This window comes from Lissotriton vulgaris, chromosome 9 (assembly GCF_964263255.1).
Source record: "Lissotriton vulgaris chromosome 9, aLisVul1.2, whole genome shotgun sequence".
Classification (NCBI taxonomy): Eukaryota; Metazoa; Chordata; class Amphibia; order Caudata; family Salamandridae; genus Lissotriton; species Lissotriton vulgaris.
The window spans coordinates 546,416,294-546,434,987 of NC_141697.1; the positions used below are offsets into that span (position 1 = coordinate 546,416,294).

Consider the following 18,694-nt stretch of genomic DNA (forward strand, 5'->3'; position numbering starts at 1 on the left):
ATTTGCATCTATGGATAGCATTAGCCAAGGATTCTAAGGTCAAAGCAAGTAGGGGGTGCAGTAGGAGGCATCCCTGCGGCCCTCGGGGGCACTGTAGTTCGCCAAGCCCGTCTGAAGAAGCACTGTCTTAAGCCCAATAAACAAAGGACACGGACCATTAACTTTTCTCAGTGTCTTCCTTCCCCTTGAATTGATATTTTTTATTTAAGTTGAGAGCTAGCACTTGGGAGTATAGAACCAGATTTTTGACCCATATCTTACTTGAGGCTGAGCGCTAATAATCCTCTAGGTCAGAAAGCTGCTGTTTCAATGCTGCCCTTGAATCCATTTTGACTTTTTTTCAGTTGTGATACCCCAGCAATAAATATGGGTCTAACCACAGCATTAAGGGTTTCCATTACTGTTGTCTTGAAACTACTAGTGTACCATTCTCGGTCCCATGGTCAGATATTGTCCTTGCAACCTCATGACAGTCATGCAGTAAGGACTTGTTGAGCTGCCATTTATTTCTGCCCAGCTACAGCCATTGGGCTTTAAGGGTAACAAAACAGGTGCATTGTCAGACAAAGATATCGGACTAATGGTTATGTGCTAAATGTATGCTGATAGCATTCCCCCTCCCCCCTCCCAAGAAGAAATGGTCAAGACATGCATATGTTTTGTGAGTTTGGGAGTACTATGTGTAGTTTTGTTCCCCTTTATGTCCAGTCCTCCAGGCATCTACCCGTACCCTCTCCGACCGCAAGTCTCTGAAGTCTGCCCCGGCCTAGCACACCACCTACCATGTTCCCCACCATATTTGTGCGTCAAATGTCTATGTGCCTATCCATGTCCAGATGTCTGCCCACTAATACTTCCCCCTCAGCAAATTTACAGACCATTGAGATGGTGGATGGATTTTTGCAAGCTATATTGTTTACTATTAGGGTCATAAAAGGTAGCCCTGGTGTCAGCTATCTGACTGATTATTCCAAGCATTATTCCTCCTTCTTCTTGGTTGTCTTCTCTATGGTTTCCACAAAGGAATGACTGCATGATTTGGCCACTACTGCTGATTTAGTCATGTAAGAGAAGAAAAGATGGGTGGGGAAAATGTTGATTTCATTCTGTGCCAGTCCACTCTATATAAGTGGGTCTTTTGTAAGGGAAATATAGCCCCTTTGGTTTCTTTCAAGAGATTTCTTATTGTCTGTCTTTTCATCAGTGAAGTAAGTCTGTTGAAGTTCAAACTAACTATTTTTACCATGTGTTATGTGGTCACTATTGTAGGTGATGATTCTCGTGAATTCAAGGGTTACTAATTCATGACAGCCATTGTTGCCCTATCACAGTGCCACCTTCCTCCCCACCATTGAGAATCAGCTGCAGCCTACACTGTGAGTTGTTTATGAAGCCTGATAACCTAATTGCCAATTCAACTCCCTGTCCATTTTCCTTATTAATATCCTGCCCCTCCTTCTCCCCTAACCCCTCACCCCAGGTTCTCCCTCCTCTCCCCCAATCCAAACTCTAACTCCTGCTCCCTCTCTCCAACCCAATAACTTAGATTGTTAGACTGCCTTCTATCCTCTGAAGTCACACTCATGGTCATCCTGAAACCAAAGGACGTTCCATGGGGGCCCCCTATCCCCTACGGCTCATGGATTTCTCAGCACGCCCCCAAGTTGGCCTTGGGCCCACATCATACTGTGTCAAGCATTATCCTCTGCCTTTCGTCTGTTCCTGAGAGGAAGTGTCCTTGGACTAACCAGTGCCCCAGCTGTGCAGTTTTCCAACCTCTCATAGTGCATCATGTTAAGCCTTTTGAATTTCCTTGACCGTGGAAGGGGGTCCTTCTTTTATTCCGCTTTACAGGGCCATTGTGAGTATACAGCGAGGGTCTGGAAGTTCTGTTGCCATTGCGTGCCATGTCTCTGGTCATACCCATGATGCGTTTAGCCACAGCTAGTGTTTCAACTGAGTATTTGGTATTGTCTCAGGTGTAGGTAAGACAGAAGGGGTGACCCCATTGGTATTGTATGTCATATTTGTGTTGGAAATCTGTGACTTGTTGAAAGTCTCTCCTTCCGTTTAACGTTGTTGTGGCTTAGTCATCGTAGAACCAAAGTTCATGTCCCTCACATAACACACAGTATTTGAACTGGGTGAAGCCCATGATCTTTTCTTTCTCGTTAAAGAAGTGGAGTCTGATATGTACGTCTGGTGGAATTTACCGTCAAGGGCACATTATCATTACTCTTTCGTTTGGTCCATGCGGATTGGTGAATATTTGAGGCAATTTCGAATGCACTGGAGTAGATTCTGCACATATGCCTGAATGTTGGAGCTCTCTGCTCTTTTAGGGAAGTCTCTAATCCAAATATTTTTGCACCTCGATCGGTTTTCGAGATCTTCTGGTTTAAAGTGTAACTCAGTGTAGCTATCTTCCAATTCCAGGACCCTCTTCCCAATCTGATGTATTTTTTCAGACCTCTGGTACAATGATTGTTCCATATCAGGTACCCTCCTGCCCAGCTCACTTTGTGTTGAATCTCTTTTAAATATTCCTTATAGTTCCCTCTTATTGTGCTAATCGCTTTGATTTCTAGTAGGAAGTATTGCAGATAGTCCTAGTAGATAATAGTCAACAGGCTATGGTCATCTTCCTTTTCTTAAGTAGAGCCTGTCGACCGCAGTGATTTATCTCCTTTGTTCCCCTTAGTAACCAATATTTCTTTAATGGTTTGTTTCCGACGATCTCTCGTATTTGACATGGTTGGGCGTATCTGGGGTTGCAGAGCACACTAAGATCAGATGTGGCGTTGGGCACAGGGCCCTCCCTGAATGGAGAGAGCAACCCAATGCCCACTTTTGTGTGCCTCACTTATCATACCCTACTGGCGCTTGGTTAGGGGAGGGCAGCATGTGTTTACAAGTTGAATTTGAGGCCCAAGGGTACTGGCTAATCCTGTATGAGAAGGATAAGAGTACCATATCTAAGGTGAGGGTCCACTTTTCACCAGCCTCGAGCAGGACTCACAAATTCTGGGATTTTGAAGTAGGTGCAGTATATTTTGATGTGGGACAGAGACCGCTCTGTTCTTTTACTATGTATGTTACCATGATCTAGAGAGACAGGTCCTCTTCTTTGACAGAGATCTAGAGCAGTGATTCTTAACCTGTGGTCTGTGGACTCCCCAGGGGTGTGTGAAGCCTACTCGGGGGTACTCCACTGCTTAGAAAGTTAAATGATATTAACATTTAGTAAAGTGTATATAAATAAGGAAGCAAAACCTACAATAAAAAATGTTAAAACGTTCTGTAAATGTGAAGGAATCTAAAATTGAAGGCTAAAAATTATTGGAGCAATGCAAGTGCATCGAACAGAATATAGTATGGACAATGAGTGGCCTCAAAGTAATATAACTAATCTCCAACCTTCTTATTAAAATTCAGATTTAGATCTTTTTTTATATTGGGTTGTCAATTAAATAAAATGTTTCATCATTTGTATATTTATTGGATGAATGCATATTTCTGTATTTGTTGTGTATTGTTTCGCGGTTCGAATCAATGAAAATGCTTAGGCCGGGGTGCCTGGCTTCCAGTAATGACTCTGGAGGTCGCTGAATTTCAATAATGTTAAGTGGGGGTCCCCGGCTTCCGGTAATCTTTATGTGGGGGTCAGCAGCAGTCAAACAGTTAAGCCCAACTGACTTAGCGTGTTTCCTCAGAACGCCCAACTTGGCTTTTGGACAAATTCCCTCACTACACCTCACCCTCACTACAACGCACCCTCACATGTGACTCTCCTGGCATGAGAGTGCATGGGATGTGTAGCTGAGAGGGAAGCAAATGACGACAATTGAGTAAAATGAACATTGGCTGTGTAAAAATCATTTGTCAAAGCTAATGGCCCAATGTATGGAGTGAATCAAACATTATTACTAAAAAATGTTTCCGAAGAACATACCATTAAATGCAAAGGCCATTGATGAATTCTTGCTCCACAATGCTGGAAAACGAACTGAACTCTTACTGCGACTACACTGCATTATGTAACTCAACAGCAACCTACCTTAAAGTGCTTGTTAAACTTCTCTCCATTAGGCATTTGCCTGTCTGATTTTGTTTCAAAGAGAGACATAACGACCTGATAAAAACTCATTTTTTTTGACACTTTATCTTCATTGCATTAAAACAAAAAACATGGTTCAGATAGACATTTAAAAAGTAATCTGCTAAGAGAGAAGGTTTCCTAGTAGTCACACACAAGTCGAGTCTTTACAATGTATTGACATTAATGACTATTCCACATCTAAGTATTTTACCAAGATTGCGTTCTTAGTTCTTCAATCAACACCCAAAAGCCCTCCACACTCGCCCTTTTTCTTCTTTCCTCGCCAGAGTGCGAATACTGCTCTCAGACTAGAAAAAAACTCAATTGAGATGCAAGGTGGGAGCCTGGGAGAGGAAAGAGGCGCCCACATTCACGCCAGAGCTAGGGGTTCAAACGCCTTTGTTTCCTTATGAGACCTCTCAGCTGCTAAAGAAGGAGCTTGTAGAGAGAGAGCCTGAGGTTGTTTGTGGTTCAGGGATTCAGAATACCAGATCTGTCTGTGTTCGAGGTCCTAGAAGACAACATCTAGGCCTAGGGTGATGGTCACCCATGAGTTTGCTTTGTAACTAAAGACAGTGGCTGGAGTAATTGTCTCTTCAGCCATTGCTACCTCCTCTGTTTGCTGTGTTTGTTATGGTGTAGTGTGCACGTCTGCCTCGCCCATGCCCTGGTCGTGGTGTGAGTTTCCGCAGTGACTAAAAGCCTCATTTCATGGTGTAGGATATTGCAACTATTTTCTGTGAATTGTGCACTCTTTTGGGTGAGTGTTCAGTCGGTAGCTGAGTTGTGGCATAGCAATGGTCCCAACCCCGGACCCTGCCAAAGGAAAGCGTTAATTACCATGCAGCATTGTAATCCATGCCGTCTGAGGCAACTGATTTTTTTTTATTGGCCAGACACACTTGGCTACTGGGACCTCGACGAGGACCCCTAAACTGGTTTCCTTGGCTTTACCCTGATAGTTCAGAAACATGAAATGAAATGGGCTTTTTATGCGAGGGCCATTTGTTTGCCAGCACTTTGGATAAGACTTGGTTTCCCAAATGTTTAAAGTGACTGTTGCTTCCATATGTGCATGGATGATGTGTGTTCTGCTTAGCACTTGTTGGCTGGTCCCTCCGACCGTGCGAGTAATACACTCACTTCACTCATTTTCAATTGCAGCTCTTCGGGCCCCTCCGACCGTTTCAGCAGAATCCTGAAGCATGTATTGACCCAAAGAAGGTGAGTATACAAAAAGCATGATTCGCACCTAGCGAACTGTCACTGCAAATCCTGTGCATATACAGGGCTGCATGCCTTGGCCTACAACTTAACTTGTGATGTAAAAAGAAAAAAATAGAATGTGATGTGGCCTCTCCATCCTCTAGGCAATTCCAACTCTGTATAGCATTCCTTGTCCCAGCATTACCTTCTTTGCTGTATAAGTGGTGCCCTGTAATTGTGCCAGATATTTCTTAATTCATTTACACTTGGTGTTCAGACCTTTCTAACTGAAAGGTTAAGTATTCACTCTATTTGCAGGAAGGGTTATCTCATTTGATTGCCCCTTCCAACTTCATTTTGATTTTATGATTTTTAATTTTGAGTGCAGTTACTGAGAAAGCTATCTTTTATAATGTTTGTTGGTTTCCTCTTTCCCTTTGTTCAATCTTTGCATTGTTGGGTCTTCATACAGCTCGTGTTTTAAACTATGCAGTGCTTAGTAAACCTTTCTTTCACTTTCTTTTGCGTATAGTCTTCATTCAGATGTGCCATGGCTGAGATTTGTTGATGAGCAATCTGTGCACCTCACTATGTACAGTATGTATTTTTTTCCCAGCTGATGTACAATTTCTTCAGAACATTTAGGATGTGCTGAAAATTCTGCCTGTTATTAGAACCTGCTTCTAAAATATTATCATGGTGTCTCCGGAGGTGAGCAGAGGTCTTCAGATATGTCATTTTACAAGAATGGGATGATGGGTGAACTGTTCTTCCTGACTGCATCCAAGAAGGTTCTAGTCATGGACACCTTCCCTGAGGGTTGGGGAATGCAACTGGAAAAATTCCTAATCAGTCGAACATCATCATAGCTTGAAAAATGGTTTTACCGAAGCATGTTGGATTACAGAGTCATTTGACTAGCTCTTATGGCCTTTCTCTTGTCCATGAGCAAAACTGAAATTTCGATTCTGACCGGCATTTCAGACACCAAGCTCCAGGAGGTTAAGTGTACACATTTTGATAGCCCTAGTCTTGTTGAGGAGAAGCTGACTTTCCCTCCCTACCCCAGCCTCTGATTTATGTTCCATGAAGGTAGGACCTACTGTCCCAAGGGTCTATAGTCCTACAGCAGGGAGTGTCCGGCCTCCAATCCATGGCCCTTTTGCGTTCAGGCATGGAGACCCAGAAGTTTCGCCTGTCCTAATGGTTGCATCTCAAAAGGTCATGGAAGTTGTCTTGGACTTTCGAAAGTCATCCACAAAAGCTGCCTACTCCTGAAGATTGAAGGAATTGCAGCCTCAGTTTTCTGGCTTACTCATGAAAGGATTAGCGGAGTGAAATCAGTAATGTAAGACGTTATGCTGCAGCCAGTTTGTCTTTTATTTTTCCACCACAGCAGGTTCTTTGTTTATGGTCCCCTTAGTTTAATCAGTTTTGAAGGGTTGGCTAACTCGCTCCACCGGATCCTTTTCATTCCTAATCAGCCCTGCTAAATGTTAATTATTACCGCAATCCAGCACAGGAGCATTGTGTCATGCAATAATTGTTGGTGCTCCTTCTGAATCATTTTGTCCACCATAAGCGTGGAAGGGTATACTCGGATGTGAGTCCCTTGCTCATTGCACCATCAGGATTCAAGCAAGCCGGGCCGAAGACTGCTGAAATGCCAGAAACCGGTCCCCGGAAGCTTGTTTCCTTCCCAGTATAACAATTGGCTTGGTAGTCTAGTCTGCCCTGTTCCCATGATGCACTGGGCCAGGGACAGACTAATTTGCATGTAGCCAGGTTCTGAGCTGGGATGGTGCAGTGAGCTAAAAAACGGTGATGGATCAAGCCCTGATCTTTGGACTGGGTAAGAGTGGTCTGCTTAATTCAGACACTCTATTCATCACCACCCCCATTTCTGAATCATTTTGTCCACCATAAGCGTGGAAGGGTATACTCAGATGTGAGTCCCTTGCTCATTGCACCATCAGGATTCAAGCAAGCCGGGCCGAAGACGGCTGAAATGCCAGAAACCGGTCCCCGGAAGCTTGTTTCCTTCCAGTATAAGAATTGGCTTGGTAGTCTGGTCTGCCCTGTTCCCATGATGCACTGGGCCAGGGACAGACTAATTTGCATGTAGCCAGGTTCTGAGCTGGGATGGTGCAGTGAGCTAAAAAAAAACGGTGGTGGATCAAGCCCTGATCTTTGGACTGGGTAAGAGTGGTCTGCCTAATTCAGACACTCTGTTCATCACCACCCCCTTTTCTGAATCCCTTTGAGCTCAGTAGCAGCCCTTCGCTATAATTGACCGTGTATCAAAACATTGTTTTCCAGCATGCTCAAGAAAGCAGGCAAATGTAAAAAGAACAATTAATGGGCAGAATGCAAAACAATGTCATACATTCACCCTAGTACAGAGATCTGGGTCTAGATCCATCGTTTTTTTGCTCCCCATGCCATTCCAGTTTGAACCCAGCCATTTGCAAATCAGCCTTGACCCTGCACTCAATGGGAACCGTCCAGCCCGAACTGCCAGGCCAGGTCCTCCCTGGACTGCAAACACGCATCCTTGGACCAGTTTTTGGGTTTCACTCCTCATCAGCTAGGATAGCTTGACTCCAGTTGCATGGAGAGCACGGGGCCCCACGTCTGAGTATACCCATCCCACTCGGGGTGACAAATGCAAAAAGAACAATTGATGGACAGAATGCAGAACAATGTCATACATTCACCTGATGTGGGTCCCGGGATCACTGTGCCACTGATTCAAGCTAGCCTGGCTGAGGAGGGGTGATGCCCCGAAACCGGTCCCAGGATACTTGTTTCCGCTTCAGTGAGGACCTGGCTTGGTAGTTCAGGCTGGACTGTTCCCACGAGGCACAAGGTCAAGACTGATTTGTATAAGGCTGGGTCTAAACTGAAGTGGCATGGTGAGCAAAAGAACGATGGAGTTAACCTAGATCTATTGACTGGGGTGAATGTTTGATTTGCTCTGCATTCCTTCCATCATCTGTGTGTCTTTTGCTTGCTTGCAGCGAGAAAGCAGACAGTAAGCTTTTCTGAAATGTCAGGGGTCGAGGAGGGATTTTTGTAATGCCTACATGACTGACTGGCTCAAAAGGCTGGGACTGTTCCCCTGTGATTCAAAGCTGAAAGACAAAATCGTTGAGTGTTCTGATAGCAAATTTGAGAAACCTTTAGAAAAGATCCTCTGTCCCTGAGTTTAAAATACGTGCTTAAACATCAAAGCACCACAGCTGTTTCAGATACTGTCAAGTAGGTCCGTGCCCGCCCATAAGCACTAATGAGGTATTACAGTAGTTTCAATGTTATTTTACCAGCGCTTCCAGGAGCGCAAATGTGGTACTGTCATCCCATCCCATGGATTTCAGTGCTTGTGTTTACTTGAGGCAGTGTCACTCAGAGTGCAATAGAATGTTACACAACTGCACACCGAAACCGTGGCAATGTCACTCATAAATAATATGAAAACTTGTCAGCTATGCATTATCTCATCTAAATGCTATGCTCCGTGTTCTAGTGAGTATTCCTTTTGAGCCGTTACATCTGTGCTTCCTCCATTTGTTGACGTTCAAGACTTTGTTTGGAAAGCAGCTGATGCGAGTTTCATACTCGTGCTGATAACCGCGTTTGCTTTCCATGATAATGCTATATGCTGATTCCAAATCCTCTCTAACAGAATTACTGATTTTGATCAGGACCACAACATCCAGTTTCCTATCTAAACTCCTCGTTCTCATCTCTCCAAAGCCGGCAAGAGACTCAGTCGCCAAAACCCTGCTGGAGCTCTGAGTTTCGCAGTGCACAACACTTACACGTTGGCTTCTCTATTCCGAAGTGTGGGCAAGTCGTTTGTTACAATATCTTGAGTTCAGTTGTGCTCTGCATCAGGGTTTGTCGTTTGTCAGCCATTCAAAGTATTCAAATGCATTCTGTGAGGTGTAAAGCGACTTGTGTGTACTTTTGATGGGTGTGTTGTTTCACGCGTTATGCCAAGGAACACTATGCACCATGTGCCTCTATAAACAATCGCAAGACCTTGTTGATTGCACTCAAAGTCGAGGCTGGAGGCATGATTCGAACATGTTGTTCTCCAGGTGTTTCAGGTTTTTATGTTTGTCTTTTTTCTCTGCAAACCCTCCCTTGAATTTTTTTGTGTGTAATATGGAAATGTATAAAGCCCAAGTCTATCCACATCGAAACATAGCACTGTGCAATAATTGTAGTAAATAAGAGGCGTTCAAAGTAGTCAGAAGAGCAAGGGAGATTTCCTGCTGGGATCCATAATCCTGAGCATTTCGCGTGGTTTTTGTAGGATTCTCTCCGTGAAAATTAGAATTTTCAGTTCTTTCCTGAAGCGCTAATGTGAGGCTGCATGGCATATTTAGGATGGGAGAATTTACAGATCCCTAGAGCTTAGCAAGAAAAGTAAGGCGATAACTGACAAACTTCAGCAAGAACAGTTGCACCAGGGCCATGGATTTAAGGGAACTACTGTATAGTTTGGCTCGCTTTTACTAGGGAGCAGTAAAACATATGACTCCATTACTTTGTCATTGAGAAACTGCCTTGGCATCTTCGCCTTAAAGCTTGTTTTGTTTGTAGCCTGATCATGTTTCTTCTGGTGGGTTAGTTACCTCCCCGAAGCTTGACCTGGTTTTCCACGTATAGTGGAGTGCTTGAGTTCACTGCTTTGTAGATGATGCAGCAGACTTTGAAGGTAACGCTGGCTGGAAGATGGAGCCAGTGGAATTATTTGAGGATGTATGAGATTGTCACACTACCTGAAACCCACGATCAATCAGGCAGCAGCCTGAAAGATGCTCTTTAGGGAGGCCTGCGATGATTCTGAGGCATTGGAGAGCGGTGCTTTGCCCCAGTGTAGTGTGTTGGATCTTGTTATTATTGTTCTCGTGCTGATGATTATTCTTATCTCGTGTGCACATGCCCGAGCATGTGCATAGAATGTATAAATGTATTCTTTTAAATGTGGAGTCGCTCTCAGAAGCCAGGTGTCCGTTGTGCTTGGTCAGTTGCTACTTGGACTCCTGGCTGATGAGGCGCTCCTCCTGTGATTGGAAACCGAATCAATAAACCTCTTTTGGATTACTTACCTTTTCCTGGATTATTATTCAAGACCTATTGTCTTCTACATATTGGCGACGATCGGGATTGTTTCCATCACCGACCCACGCAAAAGGATTTTTGACGAATTCGCGTCAAATTTGAACTTTGGCAAAAGATCCTTTGATGACCTTTTATTCCATGCTGGTTTATTTAGTCATCTCAAGCGGATCTTCGGATTATTTGGGCCACATTTATACGAGAGAGGAGCGGATTTAAATTTGTTTCATTGACACTTTTCCGGATTTAAGTGTCGTCGGTGTTTCCAGACACGATAAACTTCTTCAAAGACGTTTGGAAACTTTATTCTGTCATCGGATTTAAGGGTTGAAACTAAACATTGGATTTAAAGGTTGAAATCAAACTTGCCTCGTTTTACTTTTTAAATTACGCGCTTACCGGTCTCTTGGAACTCCGGCATCGCGTCTTGGAACCTTCGGAATCTTCGGAACCCTGAATACGCGTGGAAGTCTGGGATTCCACGCTTACGTCGCTACGCACAGACGTCACGTCGCACGTTTGACGCTACGCAAGGCGGCCATTTTGGTAAAGGGTGAAGGTTCACTCGCCTCACAGACAGTTGAAACGACAGGCGATTCAAGCGGCTGACAAGCCGCAGGCAGTTCAAGCGTCGGACAACTTAAGCGACAGACAGCCCAAACGACAGACAGTCCTAGCGACGCTTCAAGCTTTATCTCTGCGTGTGTTCCGGCGATTCACACGCCTTACTACCACTTCTAATTTTAACAGTAACTATATTTGGTGCCTTTAACCAAAACGTTTTCCTTCTGCAAATTGTGTTTTTCAGGTTTTATTGTTTTTCTCTATGTTATAGCTTTTACATATTTACTTCCTTGTTTTATATCTGTAACATGGCTTCTGTTAGGGAGGTCACTCAACCCCCTCCTTTCCTTGAAAAACCTGGAAAACCTACGTTATTATGGTCAGAGTGGTTTGGTCTGTTTGAGAATCACATTTTAGCAATTGATGCTTCTGACTATTCTCCTCCTAGGAAATTTGCTCTTCTTTTTGGCAGTCTTGGGTTGGCCGCACAGCGCATTTTTAAGAGCCTTGTTCCCATTCCTCCTCCAGCTGCTGCTGGTTCAGGTGATAATGAATGGAATATTTATATGGAGGCCATTGCCAGATTAAAGAAACAATTTGAGGAATCTCCTAATATCATGCTGGAGAGACACAATTTCTATAAAAGAAAGCAAAAGGAGGATGAAAAAATTGACGAATATATTTCAGCATTGAGGGTGTTAGCTATCACTTGTGATTTTGGTCCTTTGCTGGACAATTACATTCGTGATCAATTTGTGTTCAATTGTTCGTCTACCAAGGTGAAAGAAAGAATTCTTAGTTGTAAGAATCCTTCATTGTCCGAAGTTATCGATCTTAGCCTTAGTATTGAAAGATCAGTAACTTCTACTAAAGCCATGGCTTTAGATTCAGTCACTAAGGTTAACTTCATTTCAGATGATATGTCTGACGATGGTCTATATGCCATTTCTAGTAAAGAAACTAAGGAAAAGTGGCAGACTAAATCTAGTGGTAATACAAATAAGCAAAATTTTTGTTTTAGATGTGGGTCCAAATTTCACATTGGGAATTTCAAAGGGTGTCCCGCCATGAACAAACGGTGTGTTGGGTGTAAGAAAGTTGGACACTTCCAAAAGGTTTGCAGATTCCAAAAGAAATCTGTCAAGGTCAACTATGTGGATATGGATGAATGTAATGACACCTTTGATAATCTAATGTTAATGGTGGAGTGTGATGATTCTGAACCTATTAAGGGACCTTTGTGTGAAGCCATAATTGACAACATTAAATTACAGGTAATGGCTGATTCTGGTGCTCCCATTACTATCCTCAGGGATTCTACATTTTTTGATAAATGGGGAAAGGATGTGAAATTAAGTCAATCTGATGTTAATTCTAAAGCTTTCGGGGAGAAAGATATTGACATGTTAGGCTTTTTCTTAACAAGTGTAGAGGTCCTGGGAAGGTCCATTATTACAAAAGTCTACGTGGCGATTAAAGGGAAAGATATCGTAGGTTGGAAAGACCTCGCTAAAATGGGTCTATATCTTGTTCCAGGAGATGAAAACCCAATTAAAGTATGTGACTTTCCTATTTGCTTTATTGAGGATACAAAAATTGATAGAACTGAATTGCTAAGTGAGTTTAAAAATGTGTTTAGCAATAAAATTGGGTTGGTGAGTGGCGCAGAACACAAAATTAGACTCATTCCCGGAGCATCACCTGTTTTTCATAAGGTTCGCCCTGTTCCCCTTAGTGTCAGGGCGGAACTTAAAAAGATGCTTGAGGATCTTGTTAAAGACAAGATTATAGAACCTTCAGAATCCTCCCAATGGGTTGCGCCCATCGTCGTTGCACGCAAGAAAAATAATGAGATCAGGCTATGCGCAGACCTCAGGGGTCTCAACAAAAACATCAAAATTGATTGTCATCCCCTCCCCAAAATCCAAGAGCTGCTAGCAAATCTGGGTGGCGCTAGGTGGTTTTCATTGTTAGACTTAAAGTCCGCTTATCACCAGATTCCCTTGTCCAAGGATTCTCAAGAGTTAACAACCTTTGTGACCCCGTTTGGTGCTTTTAAGTTTCTGAGGCTCCCGTTCGGGTTAGCTTCAGCAGCTAGCGTTTTCCAAAGGTTGATGGACTCTTTGTTTGGGGATCTGGTGGGGGTACAAGCATATTTAGATGACATTTTGATTTTCGCAAAAACAATGGAGGAACATAATGTTCTACTGAAAAAGGTTTTGTCCATTCTGGGCAGTAGGGGCATGACGGTCAGGGAAGACAAATGCAAGTTCGGAGTATCTGAATTAGAGTATTTGGGCCATTCAATTTCGAATTCTGGTATTAGACCCAAATTTTCTGTAGTTAGGGCTTTAACAGAAGCTAAACCTCCAAGTGATAAAGATGCTCTGCGTTCGTTTCTGGGCCTGGCCGAGTACTATGCCAGATTTGTCGAAGGGTACGCTCAGGTGGTGGAACCTCTGAGGTTACTCCTTAAGAAAGGACAAAAGTTTGTTTGGTCAAAAGATTTGGATGAGACTTTTGCTAAAGTCAAAGATTTAATTGTCTCTGCACGTTCCCTTCAGGCGTTTAGGGATGATTCCATGTGCATTATTGCAGTAGATGCGAGCATGAAGGGTCTTGGAGCTGTACTTTGCCAGCAAGTGGAGGGCAAGGAACACACGGTAGCTTTTGCCTCTAGATCTTTGAAGGAGTTTGAAAAGCACTACAGCACAATTGAAAGGGAGGCGTTAGCCTGTGTGTGGGCCGCTCAAAAGTTTAAAATGTACATCTGGGGTCGCAAATTTGTTATGCTATCTGATCACAAACCCCTTTCTTTTATTTTTAGCAAAGTTTCAGGTACCAATAGTCTTTCCCCTAGGCTGACTAGACTGGTTTCTAAACTGCAAGAATTCAATTTTGAATTAAGACACATCACTGGGGGAAAAAACTTCAGAGCAGATTGTTTGTCCAGAATGTTGATGGACAAAGATGATGATGATGACTTAGTTGAGGAGGATGTGGAATGTGTCTCTATGGTGGATGCTATTGAGGAGTGGAATTCAGTCATTTCTGAAAAGGATTGGTTGGAGGCTAGTGAAATGGATGGTGTTTTATCACAGGCTTTGGAGTTTTCAACTAAGACTTGGCCAGACGTTAGGAATCTGTCGGGGGATCTAAGGAACTTCGCTCAGGTGGCAGAGGAACTCTCAGTCAAGGATGGAGTTTTATTAAGAGGTGATAAGTTCGTTCCGCCCAGCGGTTTAAGGAACACTGTTATCAAATTAGCCCACGAAGGTCACCTGGGTGTGACCAAGACTTGTATGAGAATCAAAGCTCATTATTGGTGGCCGGGTATTGACGCACAGGTAAGGTCTACTGTGGACAACTGTGAAGAATGTTTGTTGTCTGATAAACATTGGAAGACTCATCAGGCTCCTTTACAGCCTTCTCAATTTCCAGAGATGGCCTGGGAGAAGGTTGCCTTAGATTTCTCCGGTCCGTATAAAGTTCTTCCGGAAGGGAAGAGGTACCTTATCTTAGCAATTGATTACTTCTCGAAATGGATGTACTATAGGTTTGTAGAGGCTCCGGATTCGAATAATACCATTGCTTTCCTTGAAAGATTGTTCTTGTTAGAAGGGGCCCCTCGTACCTTAGTAACTGACAATGGAACCCATTTTGTCTCAGACAAGATGTGTAAATTTCTGAAAGCACATGATGTGAAACAATTGAAGGTAGCACTTTATTCGCCCTCATCTAATGGTCTAGTTGAGCGCGGGAATAAAGTTTTGAAAGAGGGAATTCAGACAGCCATAGCATCTGGGGTGGATGTTTTCAAATTTTTGGAGAAGAAAATTTGGAATTATAATGTCTCACCCCATTGTACGACGCAAATGTCCCCTTTTCAATTGTTGCGGGGTAGGGATTTCCATTCTCCTTTGTTTCCTGCTTGGTTAAGGAAAGTGGAGGGCATTCAATTTCCTCCTGTTAGGGATATCGTTGACTTCTCAGTCAAGCAGAAACAAGCAGTAATGAAAGAAAATTATGACAAGTCAAAATGTGTAAAAGACATTCAAATGTTGGTGGGGGATTGGGTTATGATCAAGAAGCCCTATAAAGTTGCTAAAGGTTTGTCTATGTTCTCAAGTCCTGTGCAAATCCTTAAAGTCAGTAAAAATGCAGTCTTTTTGGGGGACAAAGGTTGGTGGAACGTGAGACAGTTAGCAAAGTTGACGCCAGATCAAGCTGCCCTCATTTCTAGGAGGAAAAATGTATCCACTCAGGAGGGTTGTGATTGGTCTCATTGGCTTCAGCCAAAAATATTTCATGCTAACGTAGATTTACCTTCTACGGCACCTGTTCCTCCTAACAATGCTTCCCCTGCTGTTGTTTCCCCTTCAGTCCCGTCTTGCAGTCGCAGTGGTCGTATTAGAAGACCCCCTGCAAGATATAACGAATTTGTTTCATTTTAATTGTTTAATTAATTCTCTTTTCTGCATTTGCATAAGGGGGAAGGTGATGTAGTGTGTTGGATCTTGTTATTATTGTTCTCGTGCTGATGATTATTCTTATCTCGTGTGCACATGCCCGAGCATGTGCATAGAATGTATAAATGTATTCTTTTAAATGTGGAGTCGCTCTCAGAAGCCAGGTGTCCGTTGTGCTTGGTCAGTTGCTACTTGGACTCCTGGCTGATGAGGCGCTCCTCCTGTGATTGGAAACCGAATCAATAAACCTCTTTTGGATTACTTACCTTTTCCTGGATTATTATTCAAGACCTATTGTCTTCTACACCCAGTCGAGGTTTGCAAAAACAGTCTCCTGAAAACTGATTTTTAAGCATTAAAGCTTTCACTTATCAGAGCTTGTTGGCTTGGTGAAAGGCGATTTAAGTCTTTTTGTTGTTGTTGTGAGTTCTGAAGCTGACAATGTTGTTGTTGTTGTTCTAGAATCCTATATATTGGTTACATTTTCATTTTAGGTTAGGTTCCTTGGGGGTAGAGTTAGCCGTTAGAAAAACATATTAGTTACCTAGGGGGATGGTTTGTCTGAGGACTAGTTTGTCTTCCTACAGTTTACTCATCACCTTTTTGCCACCAAGTTTTTTATTAATTTTCTATGTTCGTGTGCTAATGTTACTTTGGATTGCTGGCTGCATCTATTTCTTGAATTTATGCAGAATTGAAGTAGCCATCAGCGTTGTGTATATTTGCTGGACGTGACGCACACAAGACGAGACCCTTCTGATTACTATTTTTGTGTCACTTTGGCAATGCATAGCACCCAGCAGACAAACTGCTATGTGATCTAGTCTGAGGCTGGACATATTTAAAATTATCTGATTGATTTAAAAGTGTCTGTAAAAAAAATACCAAGTGAATTTTTTACCAAGTAGAAAAATGCCCTACATTTGAATTTTGAGTGGTTGAAGTGCATGGAAATACTGGTGTTACAAGTGGACGTGTATCCACAGAGAAGGAATTAGTTAGTGTTGCCTTGTGGCTGACTGCTTCAAATATCACGCAGTTAAATCTAGACTTGAGCACAGTGTGTTAAATGACACTACTGTTTGTTCTTTCAGCTACTATCCATTGTATCCACCTTCCGAGGAGATCAACATAGACTATGAGAGTTTCTACACCCACGCGCAGATGCACGTCACACCCGATGTCTTCATTGTGCCTTCTGAGTTGCGCTATTTCATAAAGGTAAGAAAAGCCTACTGTGATGTGACGTTAGAGCAGCGTGAACTCGCTCCCAGCTATGTTATGTATAGAACATAATGTGTGGTCAGAAGACATTACGTCAATGAATCTTTCCCTGAGTTTTTTTTTTTTTTTTTTATTAAAGGGATGTTCTTTTGAAATATTAGAAAGACAGGTGACTACAGTTTCTAATAAATACCACTTCCTAGAGATTCATTATCCAGATCTACAAGACCAATGTACAAAAACATTTCTTGCTCACAAATCTTATTATTTGCAAAATCACAGCCACAGCGACCCCAAAATCTCGGGTCCCTATGTTTAGTAGCCATTTTATGAATCATGAATCCCTTACAATTTAGCAAAATAGTTGTTGTAACCCATTCCGACTGAAAAATGCCAAAATACTATGGTGCTTGAAAGGGGATTTAATCTAGTTGCATGTCGCATCTGTTAACCATTCGAAGGTCACAGACTCAGACTTGCCGTGGTAACCTGTGCGCAGAGTGGAAGCTGTCCCCGTGGGACAGCTTCCACTCTGCGAGTGCTGGCACGTAGTAGCCTTGGGGGAGCAGTTAGCGATTCAGAGGATCCATGCTTGTTCTTGCCCCCGATATCATTCCTTGAAAGTAAAATGGTGCACATTTTTTGTGTCCCTATAAGATACAAGTCTGATTTTTTTTAAAGTTCACATGTAAGGAATGCAAATACTGTGTTGGAGGCCTGCTACCAGTCCTTTGTAGAACTCTAAGCTTGTGTTTGCAGGGATCTGCACAATATCTAATTCCTAAGTAATATTACTGAAGCAGTAGGTTTTCTGATCTCCTGCAAATGTACATTTTGTGATGTGTCTGATAAGTACATCAAGTGCATCGCAAAGTAAAGCTCAGAGAGCAAACCAGTCAGTGTAAAAGAAAGACAAACTGGTATACAAACTGTACTAAGGCCTTTGGGTCTTGTATGCCCTGACTGTGGTAAGTGTTATTCATTTCACCCGTCTGGCGCTAAGCAGTGTAATATTTTCATGACTTCTTTGAATAAAGTGAGTTCTAATGTATGTTCTGACTGAAGGCGGCAGATATCTGGCACACATTATAATTTGGCTACTGACAGGCCCAAAAGTATGGATTACACCGTTCTTAGGAGACTTTACTGGCTGCCAGTTGAATAAAGTATTATCTTTATGTAATCTATTACCCACAAAATGTGGTATAGCAGTGGTCTTTCTTTATTTAAGGATAGGTTTCATTATTGCTACACTTTATCTGCTCAAATTTAATAACTTGCTCTTTGGGCACTCCAGGATTAGGAAAAAAGAGTACGTGGTGTAAGGGCTCAACTCAATGACCTATTCCAATTGTAGCCCTTGGCAGCCTTTCTAATTTTAAATTACCAGGGAACCGGTTGTGAAGGTCTGCTATACAAAATAAATGTGTATAGCAACTATCTTGGAAGCTGTATATTGTGCTTTCATTCTATGCTATGGTATTGCTTTGCAACATTTATGTAGCACTTACTACCTCGATGTGGGGGCACAGAAAAGTTTATTTTTCTCGGCGTACAGTTTATGGTTTTCAGTAAGCATAAATCCTTCGATGCCATTGACGGAACGGTTCCGTCATGAGCGTCGGTTGGCCTGTGCTCATGACGGAACCGTTCCGTCATGAGCCCGTTGGCTCATTAGAACGTACAGCACAGCGCAGGAATCTGCGCCGCGCTGAAGGTGTTAAGACTTTGAAGAGCTCTGCAGGTCCCTTTATGTTTTTTCTTATGATCATAGTCCAGTTAGCACGTTACTACACTAGGGTGTCCATTCTGAGATAATTTGTTTAAAATGTAAGATCCTGAGCTGGTGTAGGATGGAGGAAGAAACGGTGGAGAGACCTGCTGGGATGGAATTCGTAAATATCATCCAATACCTGATTGCCATTGTAAGCTGCAAAAAGCAGTCATAGTGTGTAGTTTGTTGGGATCTCTGTTGGCCAGTGCCACGTGGCAAATCTCTACA

The 18,694-nt window shown here is 42.8% G+C and overlaps 1 protein-coding gene across 1 annotated transcript in view; it reads left to right on the forward strand.

Annotated features, from left to right (window-relative positions):
- Positions 1-18,694, forward strand: part of POLA2 (DNA polymerase alpha 2, accessory subunit) — a 288,530-nt gene that overhangs the window by 251,767 nt on the left and 18,069 nt on the right. Inside the window, exons 16-17 of the mRNA XM_086938034.1 lie at positions 5,264-5,323; positions 16,563-16,689. Of these exons, the coding sequence (XP_086794160.1) occupies positions 5,264-5,323; positions 16,563-16,689 (187 nt within the window). The remainder of the gene's footprint in view (positions 1-5,263; positions 5,324-16,562; positions 16,690-18,694) is intronic.